At 39.0% G+C, this 20,344-nt stretch overlaps 1 protein-coding gene and 1 pseudogene across 23 annotated transcripts in view; one reads left to right on the top strand and one right to left on the bottom strand.

Annotated features, from left to right (window-relative positions):
• The window catches only part of FN1 (fibronectin 1), a 68,217-nt gene extending 49,468 nt beyond the window's left edge, over positions 1–18,749 (top strand). For 8 of the 23 annotated variants that reach the window (XM_051848217.3, XM_051848221.3, XM_051848223.3 and 5 more), the window contains 12 exons: positions 1,120–1,207; positions 3,384–3,560; positions 4,652–4,741; positions 4,965–5,144; positions 6,245–6,334; positions 7,264–7,730; positions 9,033–9,171; positions 12,411–12,575; positions 14,334–14,459; positions 14,971–15,077; positions 17,522–17,632; positions 17,988–18,749. In XM_051848217.3, coding sequence (XP_051704177.3) covers positions 1,120–1,207; positions 3,384–3,560; positions 4,652–4,741; positions 4,965–5,144; positions 6,245–6,334; positions 7,264–7,730; positions 9,033–9,171; positions 12,411–12,575; positions 14,334–14,459; positions 14,971–15,077; positions 17,522–17,632; positions 17,988–18,059 — 1,812 coding nt within the window. In that variant the 3' untranslated portion in view covers positions 18,060–18,749. The remainder of the gene's footprint in view (positions 1–1,119; positions 1,208–3,383; positions 3,561–4,651; positions 4,742–4,964; positions 5,145–6,244; positions 6,335–7,263; positions 7,731–9,032; positions 9,172–12,410; positions 12,576–14,333; positions 14,460–14,970; positions 15,078–17,521; positions 17,633–17,987) is intronic. The other 15 variants (XM_070071506.2, XM_051848228.3, XM_051848230.3 and 12 more) reach the window with 2 other exon arrangements.
• On the bottom strand, positions 1,644–1,998 carry LOC103348912 (small ribosomal subunit protein eS24 pseudogene; annotated as a pseudogene).
• Positions 18,750–20,344: the final 1,595 nt, after the last annotated feature.

The raw sequence follows: 20,344 nt of genomic DNA on the forward strand, positions 1-20,344 counted from the left end.
CCTTAGTGATGCATTTTCTGAGTTCTATTACATTTGCAAGGAATATTATCCAGTTTGCACTAACCTGACTTGACCCTACCCTCAAAAACAAGTTTAAATACTTCTAGATACATTGCAGGCAGAAAACTAGCTGGGAATCTAGAGGGCTGATGTACATTTAGTATAAAGCTAAACTTACAGAATGAAAGATTCTGAGAACAGAACAAATTCATTGCTGATGTATGATCAGAAAAATTCATGATTTGCACTTACCAGATCATAAATGAGAAAAATAGGCTAATACCTGTCTTCATCCTTTTTAAAAATATTTTTAAAGGAATTTATTAATATATTAGATTCTCAGGTCACAGCAAATGTATGATAATTACTACAACATGGTTCTCAACAATTCTTATGTTAATGTGATTTTTTTAGACTATTTTCAGTACTCGACATATCTGTAGTTTACTTCTCCCCCCTCCAAGAAACCTTTTAATTAAGGAATTCAAATTTAGGAATGTAGTGATTCTTCCCACCAAAACCCCCCTCTCACATACCCATCCCTCCTCCCTCTCCCATTCCTAGTCCCATTCTCCACTAGGATTCATTTTCAATTAACTTTATACACAGAAGACCAACTAAGTAAAAATTTCAACAATTTGTACACACACACACAAAAAAACTATTTGATAACAAGTTTAACAGTTAATTCATAATACAACTCATTGAGGACAGAGTTCCTGCATGGGAAGTAAATGCACAGTGACTCCTGTTGTTAATTTAACAATTAACACTCTTATGTATGACGTCAGTGATCACCCGAGGCTCTTGACATGAGCAACCTAGGCCATGGAACTCTTTTGAATCCACAAACTTCATCAGTAGTAGGTATCCCAAGCAGCAGCTTAATCCACTGCATGTGCCCACACCCCCGGACAAGAGCATCTTTAATTCATTTAACTTAAATATGCTGCTGATCATCTATAGTGTAGGAATGAATTTAATCTAGGAATTCATAGTGTTGTAGGTTTTGCTAGTTTGTTTTCTCTTTTGTAATCACTTCATTTACTACCACTGTAGGGATACCCCTTGGGCTTCATGTTATGACGCTGTTAATGATTCCTGTGCCCTTATTTCCAGGTGGCCACCAAATATGAAGTGAGTGTCTACGCTCTTAAGGACACTCTGACAAGCAGACCAGTTCAGGGAGTCATTACCACTCTAGAGAGTAAGTAATCAAACATTTTAGTTCAAAAACTTTCTGTATCAACAGAAATTAGAAGAACGGTACATGATGTCTCAGATCACTTTGTTGACAGTGGAATGAATGTCAATTTGGAAACTGATTTGATCACCTTTTTGACATACTGCTGTTTGTGACCTTTGAAGACTTTGGAAAAAGTGAGCAACTTACACATAAAATGGAATCACTTCATAACATCATAATGTTTGTATTTTGTATTAGAATTATTACCTGGTTTATGCTCTACTTTTAGAATTTGTTTGTATAAAGTCTGGGAAGCACACACTGGCTTCTGCTATATCCTTTCTTTCTTTTTTTAATGTTTCTACAGTTTGTTAATCCCCGTGAAAAATACATGCAATCACCGTAGATAAAATCACTGCAAAATGTTTACTCCTTTGGCTGTTACCCAATCTCCAGCTCACTTTTTGCTAGCACCAATGTTGGCCTTGGCAGTCCCCCTGACTTTCTTCATCCTATTCTTGGGCTCCTTTCACTGTTTTCTTGAGGTCTCTTTTTCTTTTCCCATAGGCCAATTCTTGCAAGTCTAGGTTTGGGTTCATTTTTCTTAGCATAATCCAAGGAGTCATAAATCAAATGGCAAATCCCATGGTCTTGCCATCACCAAAATGAGTTCTGAATCCAAATACAAAGATGAATTCAGGAGTGGTCTTATACATTTTGGCTAGTTTTTCTTGAATTTCTGACCTTGGCAAAGTTGCTTTCCCAGGGTGGAGAACATCAATGAGCATTTGTTTCCTCTGAAGTAGTCAGTCATGAACTTCCTGGTCTGGATGGTTTCTATGTCATTTATGACAGCCTTCTCTCTCTGCTGTATCTTTTTTTTTTAAAGATCTATTTATTTATTTGAAAGGCAGTGTTGCAGAGAGGCAGAGGCAGAAAGACAGACAGAGAGAGGTCTTCCATCCACTGGTTCACTCTCCAAGTGGCAGCAATGGCCAGAGCTGAGCCGATCCAAAACCAGGAGCCAGGAGCTTCTTCCGGGTCTCCCACTTGAGTACAGAAGCCCAAGCACTTGGGCCATCTTCTACTGTTTTCCCAGACCATATCAGAGAGCTGGATTGGAAGTGGAGCAACCAGGACTCAAACTGGCGCCCATATGGGATTGTGGCATTGCAGACAACAGCTTTACCCCCTATGTCATAGCACTGGCTCCTTTCTGCTGTATCTTAATAGGGTAGTCAATATTGGATTAAACTGGGCCCGGATTCAAGTTTTCTGTATGCTCTTTTAGAAGTCACATAAAATCCCAAACACTCATCATCTGTCCTTTCTGTTAAGAGAAAAGATATGACACCTTAAAAATGACAAAACACTTGCTAGATGTCTTGTTCTTATAACTCTTACCACACCATGGCTGGTGTTGTAACTAGCAGCTAAAGCTGCCGCCTGCGAAGCTGACATCCCATATAGGTGACAGTGTGAGTCCTGGCTGCTCCATTTCCAATCCCACTCCCTGTTAGTGTGCCTGGAAAAGCAGTGGAGGATAGCCCAAGTGCTTGAGCCCCTGCACTCATGTGGAAGACCTAGAGGAAGCTGCCTCTTGGCTTTGGCCTCACCCAGCTCCAGCCCTGGCTGTTGCAACCATCTAGGGAGTGAACCAGCTGATGGAAGATTCTCTCTCTCTCTGTCTCTGTCTCTCTCTCTCTGTCTCTCTCTCTTTCTTTCTGTCCCTCTCCCTTTGGTTCTATAACTCTTTCAAATAAATAAAATAAATCTTTTTTAAAAATGAAAATAATTCCTACTACACCTGCTTTTACATTACAGTAGAATGATGATTTTAAAACTCATCAAAATATTTGTAGATATTATAAAGCCAGCCCAGGGAACCACTGATAATATGTATAAGGCTTTTCAGTTCTACAAAAGGAAAGGCATGAGAAGTGAACATTTTCATATGTCCTACCTACAGTTGGCCTTTCCCTGACTGGCAAAGTAGATCTTCTACACATTATTAGTTATGCATTTTCTAAAATGGGTGTATTTGCTGTATAATACAGAAATGTTTTAAAAACCACACACTTATATGTATAAGGATACCTCAGAAAGCTTGTGAGAAAAAATGGAATTAAAAGAAAACATATGTACTTTCCATGAACTTTAAGAAGTAGGCACTAATATTGAGTTGTGATGTTTGCAGATGTCAGCCCTCCGAGAAGGGCACGTGTGACAGATGCTACTGAGACCACCATCACCATCAGTTGGCGAACCAAGACCGAGACCATCACTGGCTTCCGAGTTGATGCCATCCCAGCAAATGGCCAGAATCCAATTCAGAGAATCATCAAGCCAGATGTCAGAAGCTACACCATCACAGGTCAGGAAACCCACTACAGCCATTCCATTTGTTAACTGATAATCTGCAATGAAAACTGGCTCATTGATGATTCTACAACTTAAACAGATTAAATTTATTTTCAATTTTTTATGACAACTCATTTTTAAAAAGTTATTTTCATGCCATGATCAAAAATAGCTTTTCCCCTTTGCCTGATTTAGTCAAATGTTTATAAAACAAATAGCATGTTTTATTCATCAAATTTGATTTGTCCTGTTCATTTTCTTAGTTATGAAATGTAACATAATACTTAAAACCAAAAGAAGGCCAACTGTTTGATGCAGAGGTTAAGATGCATACTTCCCACATGGGAGTAACTGGTTTCATGTCCCAGCTCTGCTTCCAATTCCAGCTTCTTGCTAATGCACACCATGGGAGGCAGCAGGTGATAGTTCTAGTAGTTGAGTCCCTGCCACCCTTTTGGGTCACCTGAATTGAATTACTGGCCCTGGTTGTTGTGGCATTTAGGAAGTGAATCAGCAGATGAAAGATCTTTGTCTCTTTCTCTCTCTCTCTCCTTTTCAAGTGATAAATAAATAAACAAGCAAATAAATGCATATATATATATATAAAACAAAAGAAACAGCAATGATACACTGTTCTTACCATGAACATAGATTAAAATGAATAATTAAAAAACAAACACCACTATTTAATATAGGTCAAAGTTGTAACTAGAGAACATTCAATATCTTGGTCAATTTGGAGCTTTAAAATTCTGATTGCAGGTACCAACCAATGAACATCTGATTACCTTAATCCTACTCAATAAGTATTGTCCCTCATTTTCCAAGAAGGCTGCTTCTAATATAGAATTTTTTTTGCTTTAAAATTTATTTTAGCCACTTGTCAGTACCAGTGTCCTTGTCTGTGTCAGTGATTTGCTTTTGAGATACATTTTTATTTACTAAGCAAATATCCATGGCATGTTCTACCTTATTGTTCATGCGTAGGTCACTTCTGTGGTCCACATGAATGCGGGGTGGTAAAGGAACCAAGGAAATTGTAAGTTAGCTTGAAAAATCTGATAAAGCAAAGACAGGTAAAAATCTTCACTTGTTAATTTACAGGTTTACAACCAGGCACTGACTACAAGATCCACCTCTACACCTTGAATGACAATGCCCAAAGCTCCCCCGTGATCATCGATGCCTCCACTGGTAAATAAACTTTTTACTGAGAAAAGGCAACTGACATATGGAATGAGTCAGGTGGACTTAAGAAACAAATATGAGGCTAATTTTTGCATGAAAGATCCCAATGACTCATTTTTGTAGTTTACAGATTCTCTGGAGTCTGTTTAGAAGGGTTGAGAGAAAAGTGTGAGAGTAATTTTCTTGGTTAATTCATTGACTTTGAGACTTAACTTTTGTTTTGTTTTAGCCATTGATGCGCCATCCAACCTGCATTTCCTGGCTACCACACCCAACTCCTTGCTGGTATCATGGCAGCCACCGCGTGCCAAGATTACTGGCTACATCATCAAGTTTGAGAAGCCTGGGTCCCCTCCCAGAGAAGTGGTCCCTCGACCCCGCCCTGGTGTCACAGAGGCTACCATCACTGGTATTGCTGATTCTATGCTATGGTTTCCTATGTACTGCAATGACACATGAGGTCACAAAACCCATCTCTGTCTTGATACCATACTGTAAGGATGAGAGAGCCCTGTTATCAGGACATCATAAACTTTCTCTTGTAGGAGCTGTAGGGCTCAATACATCTCAAATGGCATGAGTTGTGAAAATGCAATCTCATTACTATTGTAATGGCAAAACTAGCCTTCTTTTTTTTTTTTGGCCAGTTACCCATTAGTTTAATTCTGGAAAAAAAGATATTTTTCAAATCTAATTAATTGTTTTTGATCCTGTCATCATACTTATCTCCCTAAAGATCTGATAATCTTGCAGAACTTGCCTGAGTGACCCTTGCCATTGCCTGCAGTATTCAGTTTCACAGAACAGGTCTGGAAGCAGGGAAATCCTGGCCATGCACATTGGAGAGGATGCCTACGATGGGGAACAACAGTGGTGCATCTTCAATAAGAAAAGCCCAAAGCCTCTGGTATTTTTGTCCCAGAGGTTAAATATTTAAACTCTTTATAGGATATCATCTTGACGTAATATCCCTGTACAAATACCAGAAGAGACACTGCTTTTTTGTAGATTTGTAGTACAGGAAAATAGATTTGGGAGAAGTTGAACTGGATCTACACAAAGACTGTTCATGCTTTCTCCTGCACAGCACTTACCTTTCTTTAGCCTAACTTATCACAGATCTGCCATTGAGGGCTTCCTGGTTACTACACCTAAGTAGATTCATGTATACAATCTGCAGTGATCTCTCCCAAATCACACTTCGCTGTGGATGTACAATGCTGGTAGATTTTCTTGAATTCAAAAAGGCAAATAAGACAACACATTAAATGAATACCCTGGAAAATTTAGCATTGGATTTGATAGCAAGGTCATTAATTTCCAAAAGGGTTTTCAAATGCTGAGTCTTTTGTGTTTATGGGCAAAAACTTGTTGGTTTTTGCCTTTCAAGAGGCCCAAAGCCTGCTGGAGATGAGTTGCTTGTTCTCAGTAGCCTCTGCTGGTAAGATTGGTTTCCACATGAGTAGCTGAGTCCACCAACTTACCCTGAGGGCTCTGGTGTTCCCTCAGGTCTGGAGCCAGGAACTGAGTACACAATCTACATCATTGCCCTGAAGAACAACCAGAAGAGTGATCCCCTGATCGGGAGGAAGAAGACAGGTAATGAGCACCCTCTGGGTTCTAAAAAGCTATCAATTTTGCAATGTGAAAATGTTCTCTATTTTTTGATGCATTCTCGTGGTATTTTCTAACAGCATAGTTTATAAATTCTACTTTTTGGTCACAGGGATGATATAACATGCTCTGCAGAAGTCAGTTTTATTTTTTCCTATACTATTGTTGGTCAATGTAAAGCCTGGTTATTCACCTTTGAAAAACTCAAATCAGAAATAAGAATGTAAAATGAAGTTGCCATCATTACTAACCTTTTATAGCTTCTGTTCAGTTTTACAATTGTTTAAAAAAAAAAAAAGAGGGAGAGAAACCCCTCCCATCTGTTTATATTATATAATTTTTAAAACTTGGAACTAATTGGTGTCTTACTGTTTCAGCCAGTTTCAGTTTAATTTGAAAAAAATGCTGCATTAATTGTGATGGGGAAATTTTAAATGAAACATATATGTGTTTTTAATCTATTTTTGCCATTTCAAACCATGAAAAACTGTTGAGCTATACCTTTGTTATTCTCATACTTCAGACACTGATATGACTATTCTGGATTCTAGTTTGTCTAACCTGCTTTTAAGATTTAAAAAGGAGAGAAAGAAAAGGCTGCACATTTCAGTTCTGTTAAACTTAATTTGAGCAGAGGAAGCTTCCATGGGGCTCAGTGGTTCAAAGCTTTATGTGTATGATAAATTCATACGAACACTTTTTTCTTTCTAAATTATAAAGAAACCTTTGAGAAAAATCCTAAAGATTTCTTTCTGGAAAAAAGTGTTTTGTGATCTCAGAACTGCTAATTTTCCAGGGGCTTTGATCAGATTGATAAACATTCATTGTTGCCTGAATTGATGATGATAGTGATTGCTGCTATGTACTGAAGCTTAACACGCTTTGCTTTTTTGGCTCTAACCTCTCTTGGCTAGATGAGCTTCCCCAACTGGTAACCCTTCCACACCCCAACCTTCACGGACCAGAGATCTTGGATGTTCCCTCCACAGTTCAAAAGACCCCTTTCATCACCAATCCTGGGTATGACACTGGAAATGGTATCCAGCTTCCTGGCACTTCTGGTCAGCAGCCCAGTGTTGGGCAACAAATGATCTTTGAGGAACATGGTTTTAGGCGGACCACACCACCCACAACGGCCACCCCTGTAAAGCTTAGGCCAAGACCATACCTGCCGAATGTAGATGAGGACATTCAAATTGGTCACGTCCCCAGGGGAGACGTAGACTATCACCTCTACCCTCACGTTCTGGGACTCAATCCAAATGCCTCTACAGGACAAGAAGCTCTCTCTCAGACAACCATCTCTTGGACCCCATTCCAGGAAAGTTCTGAGTACATCATTTCATGTCACCCTGTTGGCACTGATGAACAGCCCTTACAGGTAAATAATTTTTCTCTTTTCTTCTGACTGGGCAGCCCAGACAAGAGTAAGATAGGTAATGAAAATGAATGGTGCTCTGATGTAACGTGGCTCCAAGCCTGGTATTCTTAGAAGGATGGCATGTTTAATCTCTGATGATTTAGTTAGTTAATTTATTTAAGAGTCAGAGTTCCCACCTGTTGGTTCACTCTCCAAAGCCTGCAACAGTCAGGGCTGAGCAAGGCTGAAGCTGGGAGCTAAGAACTCACTCCAGGTTTTCCTCCTTATGTGCCCAAAATCTAAGTACTTAAATGGTCATCTGCTGCCTCCCAGAATGCGCATCAACAGGAAGCTTGATACAGGAAAGGAGCCAGGACTCAGACCCAGGCAATCCTATATGGGATGCAGGCATCCCAAGTAACATCTTAACCATGAGGCCAAATTCCTCCCTCCTGATTTTTTTTTAAAAAAAATCTCAGTATGGTTTTATTCTGGAGGATGTACTGGAGAGTGTCATTAGCTTTTGCTACACAGAGAGAATGAAATCATTTTTATTATTCTCACACATCTGAGGCTTCTTAGTCAAAGAGTTGATCCTGGAAAAAAAAGAAAAATATTCTACCTTAATTTACATTTGTGTGAAGAAATGTAAAATGCCATTCTTCTATCACACATCCTTGAAGAATCTCATTATCTACAATATGTCTGAAGAAAAAGAACTTAGGGGAAGCTTGCACATCAGCTGTTACAAGCGATTGATTCTCCACCAAAAACTTCTTTTCTTTCATTTGTCTTGCTGGTGCTAGTATCCGTTTTTATTGTATTCTTATTTTTAGAAAGTAGCACCCTTTGTAAAGCTACAACTGTGGAAAATTTATGAGCTTAGAAACATGAGTTTGAGGATTTCTTAAAGTGGTTTCAGGACTCCATGGTGTGTTCAGATGCCACGTGCCTAGCCTGACTGGATGTCCCATTTAGGGCAGTGTCCATGTTTTATGGGAGGGGCATGTGGCTAGGGTTGCCACTGGGCTTGCACAGAACATGATGGGAGCATCCGGCTGATGAAAAGGCCGTCTCTAGTATGGGGAGGGTTCCTGGCAATTCTGGAGCATATGGGTAGATTTGGGGCAGGAACATTGGGTAGAAATGATGGCCCCTCACCCTTACTCCATTTCCCTACTTGCTGGGACCCCTCCGCTTTCCCTCTTTGTTTCCTTTTGGGTGGTTTCAACTATGAGAGTCAATGATAAGAGATAGGGGAGTATATGGCTGTTCTTCACTCTAATGCTTTGTTGCCTACTTTGGATGTACCAATAATAACAGTTCCGAGTTCCTGGAACTTCTACCAGTGCCACTCTGACGGGCCTCACCCGAGGCGCCACCTACAACATCATAGTGGAGGCACTGAAGGACCAGAGGAGGCACAAAGTGCGGGAGGAGGTTGTTACCGTGGGCAACTCTGGTATGTAAACACATGTGCTATGTAGGCACTGGTTCCCCTCTGGACTACACCAGAGGTGGCTTTTTTTTTTTTTTTTTTGACTGTTGTTTGTTGCTGTTATCGTTTAATTTTGGGAAATATTGTTACACTTCAACATGAAGCAAATAAACAACTCTAAAGTCAGTTATTTGTTACCTGTAGTTTCCTATAGTGTCTTCATGAAATACATATAAAATTGACAGACTTTCCAACAGAGATGTTAAGGCAGACCTGGAAGTCCTTTCCAGTGAGTATCGAGTTGATACGGAGCACAAGTTTTCGGACAGATTTTTCCCCTATGCCTTCTCCTTTTCACCACACTGTTGTCCTCTTCAGTAAGTCTTAGCAAAAATGATTATCTGTAAAGGGAAGTCCCCTCTGCAGCTGGTTTTTGTTCCTGATACACAATGCCAACAAAACCCATTTCTGTCCAGAAAGCTCCTATTCCTTTTTTTTCTTTCAGATTTTAGAGGTGTAAACTCTTTTTTTTTTTTTTTTTTTTGACAGAGTTAGACAGTGAGAGAGAGACAGAGAGAAAGGTCTTCCTTCCATTGGTTCACCCCCCAAATGGCCGCTATGGCCAGCACGCTGTGTCGATCCAAAGCCAGGAGCCAGGTGCTTCCTCCTGGTCTCCCAAGCAGGTGCAGGGCCCAAGCACTTGGGCCATCCTCCACTGCCTTCCCGGGCCACAGCAGGTAGCTGGACTGGAAGAGGAGCAACGGGGACAGAACTGGTGCCCAGAGTACCGGTGCTGCAGGCGGAGGATTAGCCTAGTGAGCCGCGGCGCCGGCCAGAGGTGTAAACTCTTAAAGGCTAAATGACCATTGACTATAGCATGTGGAAAGCCCTTTGAAACCAGTAGTATGCTACTTGTCTTTTCAGTTTGCATCAGAGGTTCACCGAGGAACTTGAAACAGGGAGTAATCGGAATTTTGAAAATGGAATCTTCCAATTGGAGGACTGACTCCTCCTTGGCAGCAGGGAGTGCTAGTCGCAGGCTGTATTCCTAAGTCTAGTTACTTAATTTCAGTTTCCTGCATCTGATGGTAGACTGTGCTATTTTAAATGAGTATAGTTTTATGAATTAAACACTTAACTATTTGTTTTTGGCTGGAGTTAGAGGGATTATTTTGTGTTTCTTGTACCATGTATCCATAGTAGTGTTTATCTTTTGCCTTTTGTTGCTTTACTAGTAGAATGAAATGTGAAAGAAATTTTCAAGGATGTAAAGGTCTTTGTCTTTTTCCACATCATTTTTTTTTTTTTTTTTTGAGATTCCATGTCCATGACTTTACTGAGGGTGGGTTTTAACTCCTGACTATTTTTAGAGTAACCAAACCCCTCCTCACAGTTTAAACTCTTTCCATTTTTCTTTCCAATGCCTGATTCCTAGCAGGAATATTTTGTATTCTAGTCAGCTTCTCCTCACTTTGAGAAATTTCAGATTTCCTAGTTCTCCAAAACTATTTTCTTTCAGGGTGATGCCTTTTAAAATATTAGACACCCCAAATATCTATTGCTTTTGAGTTTTTGATTATTACACTATAAAATGAAATATACACAGTAGAATTTAAAGTCATGGTAATTTAGCTTATTTAATTAAGAATAACTTGAGGTATGATTTGTTTGCATAGATTAATTTTTCTCTCTCTTTGATTTTTTTAGAAAGCTTTTATTTAATAAACATAAATTTCATAGGTACAACTTTTGGAATATAGCAGTTCTTCCCCTCATAACCACCCTCCCATCCCCAAACCGTCCTACCTCCTACTCCCTCTCCCATCCCATTCTTCATTAAGATTCATTTTTAATTATCTTTATATACAGAAGATCAACTCTATACTAAGTAAAGATTTCAACAGTTTGCACCCACACAGACACACAAAGCATAAAGTACTGTTTGAAAACAAGTTTTAGCATTAATTCTCATAGTAAAACTCATTAAGGACAGACGTCCTACATGGGGGGCAAGTGCACAGTGACTCCTGTTGTTGATTTAATAATTGACACTTTTATTTATGACATCAGTGATCACCCGAGACTCTTGCCATGAGCTACCAAGGCTATAGAAGCCTCTTGAGTCCACAAACTCTGACTTTATTTAGACAGGGCCATAAGCAAAGTAGAAGTTCTCTCCTCTCTTCAGAGAAAAGTACATACTTCTTTGATGGCCCCTTCTTTCCACTGGGATCTCACTCACAGAGATCTTTCATGTAGATCATTTTTCACCACAGTGTCTTGGCTTTCCATGCCTGAAATGCTCTCATGGGCTTTTCAGCCAGATCCGAATGCCTTAAGGGCTGATTCTGAGGTCAGAGTGCTATTTAGGGCATTTGTCATTCTATGAGTTTGCTGTGTGACCTACTTCCCATGTTGGATCATTCTCTCTCTTTTAATTTTATCTATTGTTATTATCAGATACTTGGTTGATAAATTATTTTAAAATAAGAGTCTGCAAGACATAAGAAAACACAATCTTAGGTGATACAAAGAGATTCTGTTTATTTCTAACCCATTATATCCCATTTCTTCTATTTGAAAGTTTTTTTTTTTTATTTTAATAAAATAAAGCATTCTTACCATTACGGTAACAATGTGCAAAATCTCTGTATGCAAAAAATTCAATCACAAAAGTGAAAATCACATTATAATGCTACATGAAAATGCTAAGACTTGAATTATAAGCAAAAGATATCCTTTAATAATTATTATTAATTTAGTGAATGCTAAGTGTTGTCAGAGGACCAGTGCTTTGAATTCTTGGCCTTACGTAATCTTCACAAGATCCCTGAAGTAGAGATAATTTTATTATTATCCCCTAAATCACAGATGAGAAAAAAATAGGAAGAGATGAACCAGCTGAAAGTCACTCTATGGCCAGTGGTGAAGGAGTGCCACCAAAGTTCTTACCTAGCTTAAATTGTCTCAATATCTGTTCCATGTTCTAGAATGTAAATTTACCAGAAATGCTCATTTCTTAGAACCAAAGACAAAATTGAAAGATGATTTTTTAAGATAATTATAGCAACTTCCCACTGGTGACAAATAAGGGTTGTTTATTAAAGCAGCTGATGCATTGATAGAACAGATGCATGCCTATTAGGGAGTGCTACTGGAACTTCTGGGTTAAGTTGTTGTATGCAGTGGTTCATTGTCATTTTTATGATTCAAAGCCATCAATAAGATGTCTTTTGTTGCTTTTTTTCTCCTTTTCTTCCTAGTCAATGAAGGCCTAAATCAACCTACAGATGACTCATGCTTCGATCCCTACACGGTTACCCATTATGCCGTTGGAGAGGAGTGGGAGCGATTATCTGAATCTGGCTTTAAGCTCTCGTGCCAGTGCTTAGGCTTTGGCAGTGGTCATTTCAAATGTGATTCATCTAGTGAGTAGCTTGCATTGTCCATCTGCTTGTCCATCCGTCACTTCCAGTTCCATGCATTTGCACTAATGTGCCAAAGAAGCATGTTTGGCAGCCAGGTGCTCGTCCAAACATGAGGCAAACAAAAAGATGTTGTTTGACAAAAAGTAACATTTTGCATCATACAAAAATGATGGGAAATTTTACTTGTTGAATATTGCTTCACTTCAAGGGTTATATGCTGTTAAAACTATTATTGAATAAGTTGGTGGTGGTAATGTTATTTTTGAAATTTTCTGTTAGATCTATTCAGTAAAGTCAAACTCATTGGAACCATGTCTAATTGAGAGTATTAGAGACACAGAGAAACCCCAAAACTCATTTAGTCTTTAGTATTGAGATCAGAGGTAAACATTTATATTCACAAATAGTCTCTTTTCACACAGACCAAACATACACATATCCTAGTAGATACACATGCTCACATTACACACACATGTATGCAAGACACACACTCCAACCCAGGCAGCTTGAACATTGCTAGTAATATACAGAAAGCATATAGGCAATCCATTTATAAAAATTAAGAATGAGCTTAATTTTAAAATATTTGATTTTCAAATGATAGATATTAATTTTTCAAATTTTAGTTAAGATGATTATAGAAATTATTTATTATGCTTTGATATTTAGTATGTGAATTTATAAACTTAATTTATTCTTTATTTTCAGGCAATGTAACTATTATTGACAGCTGTTCTTTTTTATAGATGTTAACCATTATGATATCATATCCCATGGAAATAAAATAGAACAGATTTTTTTAAATGTTTTTAATGTAGACATCCGTGCTTGACTATCAGAAAAAAAGAAGGCAGAGAGAAAGTTCAGGAGGTGGAAAATTCAAAGTTTGGCATCAACTAGGTGTATTTTTAACTTCTAAAACTGAATTACTTTTAAGTTTGTGTATTTTTACCTGTGTACATAATTTAGGTACAATCATGGAAATTCATTTATGTGATTATTTGGCTCAATTTATATATTCTTTGCTTAGATGTCATAATTTTCTAATACCTTTTGTTACAGTTTAGGGAAAGTGGATTTTCTGCCAAAATGCAAGAATTTATGTATTACTATATAAACTGTATGCTTGTTTTAGTATAAACCCTGAAGATTTAACAGTCGTTTTTTATGTACAGTAATTAAGACAAATAACATGTGACTTCTGGGTATTCCTTAGGACCATTCTTTTACCTGTAGGGATAATGGCAATTGATTTTTTGTTTGTTTTCTTTGTTTATGTTTTGTTTTGTTACCAGGCTGATTCTCTAAATCTCCTTGTTTACCTATAAGTAAAAGGGACATCTACAACTGATCTGTTTGATGGCTAATTGAACTATTGTGTATCTAGTGTTTCTTCAGATCCAAAAGTGTATTTTGTTTTTGTTGTTTCTAAAAGACTACACTAATCCTATTTTAGCTTCCCAAAGTTTTGAACCTTAGTAGTGAGAATTCAAATGAAAGCCATTGACCATTCTTTTGATATGATTGCAGTGGAATAAATTGGATCTTAAGCTATCCTAGAAATGCTAAGTGGTGAAAACAAGACTTTAAAATACATCCAGAACAATACAAATGGTTCATTCTTGACATCAGAATCATTAACTTGCCAGTCTTTCCAGAACTGTGACTTTTAAAACCCATTGACCCATCCCAGTACACCTGCTTTTCTGCTAATCAGAGCATGATAGTAACTCTTTACCCTGAATTTCCCTTCTATAGAATGGTGCCATGACAACGGTGTGAACTACAAGATTGGAGAGAAGTGGGATCGTCAGGGAGAAAATGGCCAGATGATGAGCTGCACATGTCTGGGGAATGGAAAAGGAGAATTCAAGTGTGATCCTCGTACGTCATCACAGATCATTTTTAGTGCCTTCATAATCACTCCCACTTTCATTACTTGGCTGTAACTCTCATTCCAAGAAATGATTGGAGACTTTAAGTCTCCTTGAGGAGTGAACAGTGGGTTTGTTAATCTTTTCATTTGAGACAGCAGAGCCAAGCTTCAAAAATGCATTATGATTTACTGTTATCACAGGGCACTTTTCCAGCTTGAGTATTTGACCATTATCTGCAGTGCAATGTTATAAGAAACCTTTACAAGCCTGTAGACTCAACTCTTAAAATATGATTTCCATCTTCCCATTGAACCCTTTCCAGTTGATTAGATCTAGTTTTTGGAAATGCTATGCTAATATCTGGGCAGAGGTTCCACTCTGTGGATGATTCACATAAATATATGGTATTTGGGCTGTGATGGTACAAATTCAAGACAGAAATGGAGCCTAGCCCTAGGTCAAGTCTGCAATATTGTACTCCATCTTTTCATGTGTTTCTGACTTGTGCCTGCTTGTAGATGAGGCAACGTGTTACGATGACGGGAAGACGTACCATGTAGGAGAACAGTGGCAGAAGGAGTATCTCGGTGCCATCTGCTCATGCACATGCTTCGGAGGTCAGAGGGTAAGACCAACCATGCCAGGTTCCCTGCAACTGAGATAAGATAAAGGGGAGGCATTTGCAGTGCTGCGCTGTACAACCAATGTGGCAGTGCCCCTCACAATGTTGACACTTAGGTGCCAACACAATGCTCTGCCAGAGCCCTCCTCTTCTATTTTCCCTTTCCTAGCCAGCCTCAGCCCCTGCCTGTCTCTACTAGTCTCAGGCGTATCTATTCTTCCTCAACTAAAGTGCTAAGTTGTGTGCAGCTTTGGGCCTCCAGCTCCCTGCTGATGGACAGGTGCCTCCGTGGCATTGGTAACACCTCAAATCTAAGAAAATCTCAGTTCCTGTCTCAATCCAAAGAAAGATCCTTTTTAAGAGTTAGCACAATCCTAAATAATAAGAGACAAACAGGGAATGAGAAATGGTACTGGCTCTTAATGTTACAGTTGAAGGCGTGAAGTTACATAGCAGAAATCACCTTGCTGACTAATTAAATATGGTTCTGAGTGGGTGTGGCAAATACAGGTCCAGGAATGTTAGAAAGGGAAAGTATAAAAGGGAAGTATAAATTGGCTGGGCCTTAGAATGGCTGGTATCTGGTTGGTGGAGTAGCAGCAATGAGACCGTGACCACATGCCCTGGGAGAAGCAACTGTCTTAGATGGGTCCCTGAGCCACCTGCTGCTTGGTGTCTTGTGCTATGAAATTAGAGGGGAAGAACTAGACTTCAGAGGGCCTTGGAATCACAGTGTTTAAGCCAGTACTTTTCCCCCATTTCTAATATGAATGCTACTGCAATATAGCAAAAAAACACTGTGTCTACCTTTAATATTACTTGAAATATAAAAATGAATCGACTCGTGTCACAAATATAAGTAATGGAATATAATAGCCCATTGTTTTCAATGAAGATTGTTCTCCCCCCATAGCTCCCCAAATTTTGATACTTGAGGACTTGCTCTAACCCCAGGATGGGTTTCACTGGCAGATGCATTTGGCATTAACCAATTACAGGTACCCAAGATGGGAAAGAACATGATAGAAACATGATCTTTAGGAAGATTAATCTGCAGCAGGAAAGGGTCATTAGAGGCCTCTCCAGGTCCTAACAGAGGACCAGGAGCCGCCAATGGAAACTGCCTTGATCTCTTTACAATAATAGTTAAGTGAGGAGGAGGCTGGTCCCCACGGTGACGGGAAAGAAACTGTGGAGTCAGTTTTTCTCTCTCTCTCTCCCTCTCCCGATCTCTCTCATCAACACTTTTAAAGCCTGTGATCATTTTGGTATAACAGTGTGATGGAGACTGAATTTGTTTAGAAGTAGATTTTGATCTCACTTCAACATCTTCTCATTATTTATGCACAACAAACCTTTCATGTGTGACACCTAGTCTCTTCTAAAAGAAAGTGCTAAATGAGACCCTTAAAACTAAAGTGCGAACTGTTACATTTTTAATTGAAAGCAAACTCCATTGATTTTCTAAGTAGGTATTTACCTGTTTTGTGTTAGGTATTAGGACAATATATTGTTAAGTGGGGAAATAGTTCTCAGATATTTCAATGAAAATATAAGCAAGAAAGTGATTATAGTATTTAGAATTCTTTCCATGGAAAGAAAAATCTCACTCAACTTAGGCAGACATGGCTCCTGTAATGGGACGTTCTGGAATCTACCAACATCAAGGGGTTGCTCCAGGGATGGGCTCTAAGGCCTCTGCCTGCCTCTCCTTGCACTGGCTTCTTTCTCCAGTGTGCTCTCTGCTGATGGTGACACTGATGACCCCCAGCAGCTTCAGTTTTACCTCCTCCCATCTTCAGCAAAACTCTCAGGGCAGAGCCTCACTGGCCCAGTTACCATCCCTTCTCAGGCCAGATGCAGGGCTCACACCTCACTGGCCCAGGGAGGTTCAGGAGGGGAATGGCCATTTGTTGCAGGAGAAGGAGCATGGCTGGGGTTGCCTCAACTCCTGAGTGGCAGCCCCAGCTCTGCCCACCAGCCGCTGTGTGACTTCCTTCCTGCCTCGGAGCAAGTCACTGCTCTCCTCTGGGTCCCTATTTCCTTAGCTGTAATACGACAGTGTTTGTTACATGATCTCAGGATCCTTTCGAAAGCTCTCAGAGTTTTTGAAACCTCTTCCATCATCAAGCACCGAGAGCTTATTGAGGAAGTTGGGACACAAATGAGCCTTAGCCTATGTGTGAGGTTTCAATGGGGGGAGAAGAGAGGAGATTTGAGGAGGAAGGGAAAACATAAGTAGATAGTAGATAAGAGATATATTAACAAGCAAAAATACACTCTTAAGAGTTTTAAATACATGAGATCATCATCAAATTTCCTTAGTGATTAACTTCTTATATTTTGCCAATGCATAAAGCTAAAATTCTTCTTGAACTCAAGCACTAAATTACAATGTCCTTGGATTATCATAAATCCTATTTGACTTCATGCATCTACCTGCTCAGGGCTGGCGCTGTGACAACTGCCGCAGACCAGGGGTTGAACCCAGTCCTGACAGCTCTACCGGCCACTCCTACAACCAGTACACACAGAGATATCATCAGAGAACAAACACTGTAAGTGCATTTGTACCATATCTCTCCCCCACCCTAAGTAGGGACAAAATAGGGGATCTTTCTATAGGTACCTTCCTTCTGAATAAACCAAATGTTTTCCATTAAAAAAAAAAAAAACTCACAAGTGATAAGTACAATCCTGTATCCTGGAACATAATTTAACTTATAAATTATTAAGGCCTTGAACATCATGGGCCAGTGTAGTGAGCTAGGTTCCTTTTATTAGAAAGAAATACTATCCTATATGCTCATATAAGTAGCTGTCATAGGAGTCTCCCCTCCCTGCCTTCGTATTTTTTCTGCATATCTTACACTACTATTGCCATTAATGTTTCTTCTTCTTCCATTTGAACAGAATGTTAACTGCCCAATTGAGTGCTTCATGCCTCTAGACGTACAGGCTGACAGAGAAGATTCCAGGGAGTAACATTTCCACCCCAGAGGAAGAAACATGTCTCTGCAAAGGTCCATCCCAACTGGAGTGACGTTGGCAGACCCTGTCTTTGCGTGTTTGTTACTTTTTAAGCCTTTTGCTCTGGAGTAAGTGCTCCAGCCTCAGCTCAACTCACAGCTTCTCCAAGCATCATCCTGGGAGTGTTTTGAGACTTTTCTCATAAATGAGGGCAATATGTTGCCTGTTCTGCTTCAAATTATTCAATACCGCTCAGTATTTTAAATGAAATGATTGTGATTGATGATTTGGTTTGGGGTCAATAAGGAAGCATATATAACCAACCAAAATGCCAAATGTGTTGAAATGGTCTTAACAAAATTTTAAGTAGGAAAGTTACCCAAACACTTCTGCTTTCACAGAACTCTGGCCCGCAACACTGTAGGAACAGCCTATCCTTGTTACTGTGATATTTAAAATATCCACAGTACTCACTTTTCCCAAATGATTCTAGTAATTGCCTAGAAATATCTTTCTTTTACCTGTTATTTATCAATTTTACCAGTATTTTTATATGGAAAAAAATTGAATTGAAGTCACTTAGTATGCAGTTGAAAAAAGGAATTTGGTATAATTATGGTTGGTAATTATTTTTTATACTGTATGTGCCAAAGCTTTACTACTGTGGAAAGACAACTGTTTTAATAAAAGATTTACATTCCACAATGTGAAAGTCATTCTATTTTATATAAGGTACTTGGGGGGAAATAATAATCCTTGAATTTTTTTTCAATTTAATTCAGCGAACACTTGAAAATTTATGATGTGCCAGGCTCTTTTATCTTTGATAGTGTTTATACAAGATTTATTCAGTCTGTCTCTACAAAATCAGATTCATTTTTGTCATTTCTTCTCTTCAATAATGGAGATGGCTTTATATTTTATATTAAAACAGATTTAAGGGATGTCCTAGCCAGCTTTTCAGAAATACAGTTGAAACAATCTTTCTGGGTTTTTTCTAACTTATAATTCTTCCTTCTCTCCTTTCTCTTTTCCTTCCTTCATTGAATAAACATCTATTGAAATTAGTTTACCACAAGGAAAATAAAAGAATCATTGAGATGTTAAAGTACTTGAATAGTATGGTGTACATGAATTTTGTCTTAGGGAAACCTCTTAGTGTAGTAACCTCAGTCCAGCTTGTCTTAATACCTGCCAGCTAAAGCTTTGACCACGCTATGATAAACTCCCCCTGAACAACATTTGCTTACTGCTAACTTGCGAAGATGATTTCCTTTTCATTGTAACATTTGGGAAACAACAAAACTTTGGGATTAAGTCTGACATTCAGAATAGTAAATAGTGGCACTGGAAATAACTGATTATTAATTAGGAAACCATTAGTAGTTCATAACATACAAGAAATGAAAGCACTTTTTTATACTACTGTTCAATGAAGGCAAGTATTTCAGTAAGTACCCAGCAAAAACTATAAAGAACAAATCTAGAAAGAGATTTTCTCATGATTCATTTGTTAACCCATATTTGAACTGATCTACAGTTTATAAAATGTTCTGACATTTAGTTTCTCATTTGGGGGGAGGTTTTACAGCTTAATTTTACAGACAATACAGCTCCCATGAGTTCTGCTTAGCAAAACACAGGCTCAGACCCTGGACTTCTGTTTAATGTTACTCTTCTTTCAGCTTTATCAGGCCACTAGTTTGTTACCAAGATAGTTGTTCATAAGTTTTTTATTTAACACAGAAATTTGGGGTAGGCATTTGGGCTAGTGGTTATCAGCTGGGTAAGATACCATATCCCACATCAGAGTTCCTGAATTCGAAGCTTGGTTCCTGATTCAAGCTTCCAGGTAAAGCAGCGATGATGGCTCAACTAATTGGATTCCTACCACCAACATACGAAACCTGGATTGAGTTCCAAGCTTCTGGTTTCCACCCTGACCCAGTCCTGGCTATTTTGGGCATTTGGGGACTGGATCACTCGCTCTCTTGCATGCACTTTTTCTGACTTACAAATATCTACACAGAAAGTATAGATTAAGGGGATATTAAATGACTGTCTTATAAGGTGTGTCATCTCACTGGAGATGTTCAGTGCCCATATGGACTGTGCAATGGCGAATGCCCTGGAAGACACACACCCAAGAGAAAGCAAGGGATGCTTCCATCTTCCTCAGTGTCTGCTGGATTCTCAAAAGCGATATACCTGACTTAGAAATTGAACTCAGGCCAGCGCCGCGGCTCACTTGGGTAATCCTCCGCCTGCAGCGCTGGCACCCCGGGTTCTAGTCCTGGTTG

This window comes from Oryctolagus cuniculus, chromosome 3 (assembly GCF_051225735.1).
Source record: "Oryctolagus cuniculus isolate XC-2025 breed Fujian yellow rabbit chromosome 3, ASM5122573v1, whole genome shotgun sequence".
NCBI lineage: Eukaryota > Metazoa > Chordata > Mammalia > Lagomorpha > Leporidae > Oryctolagus > Oryctolagus cuniculus.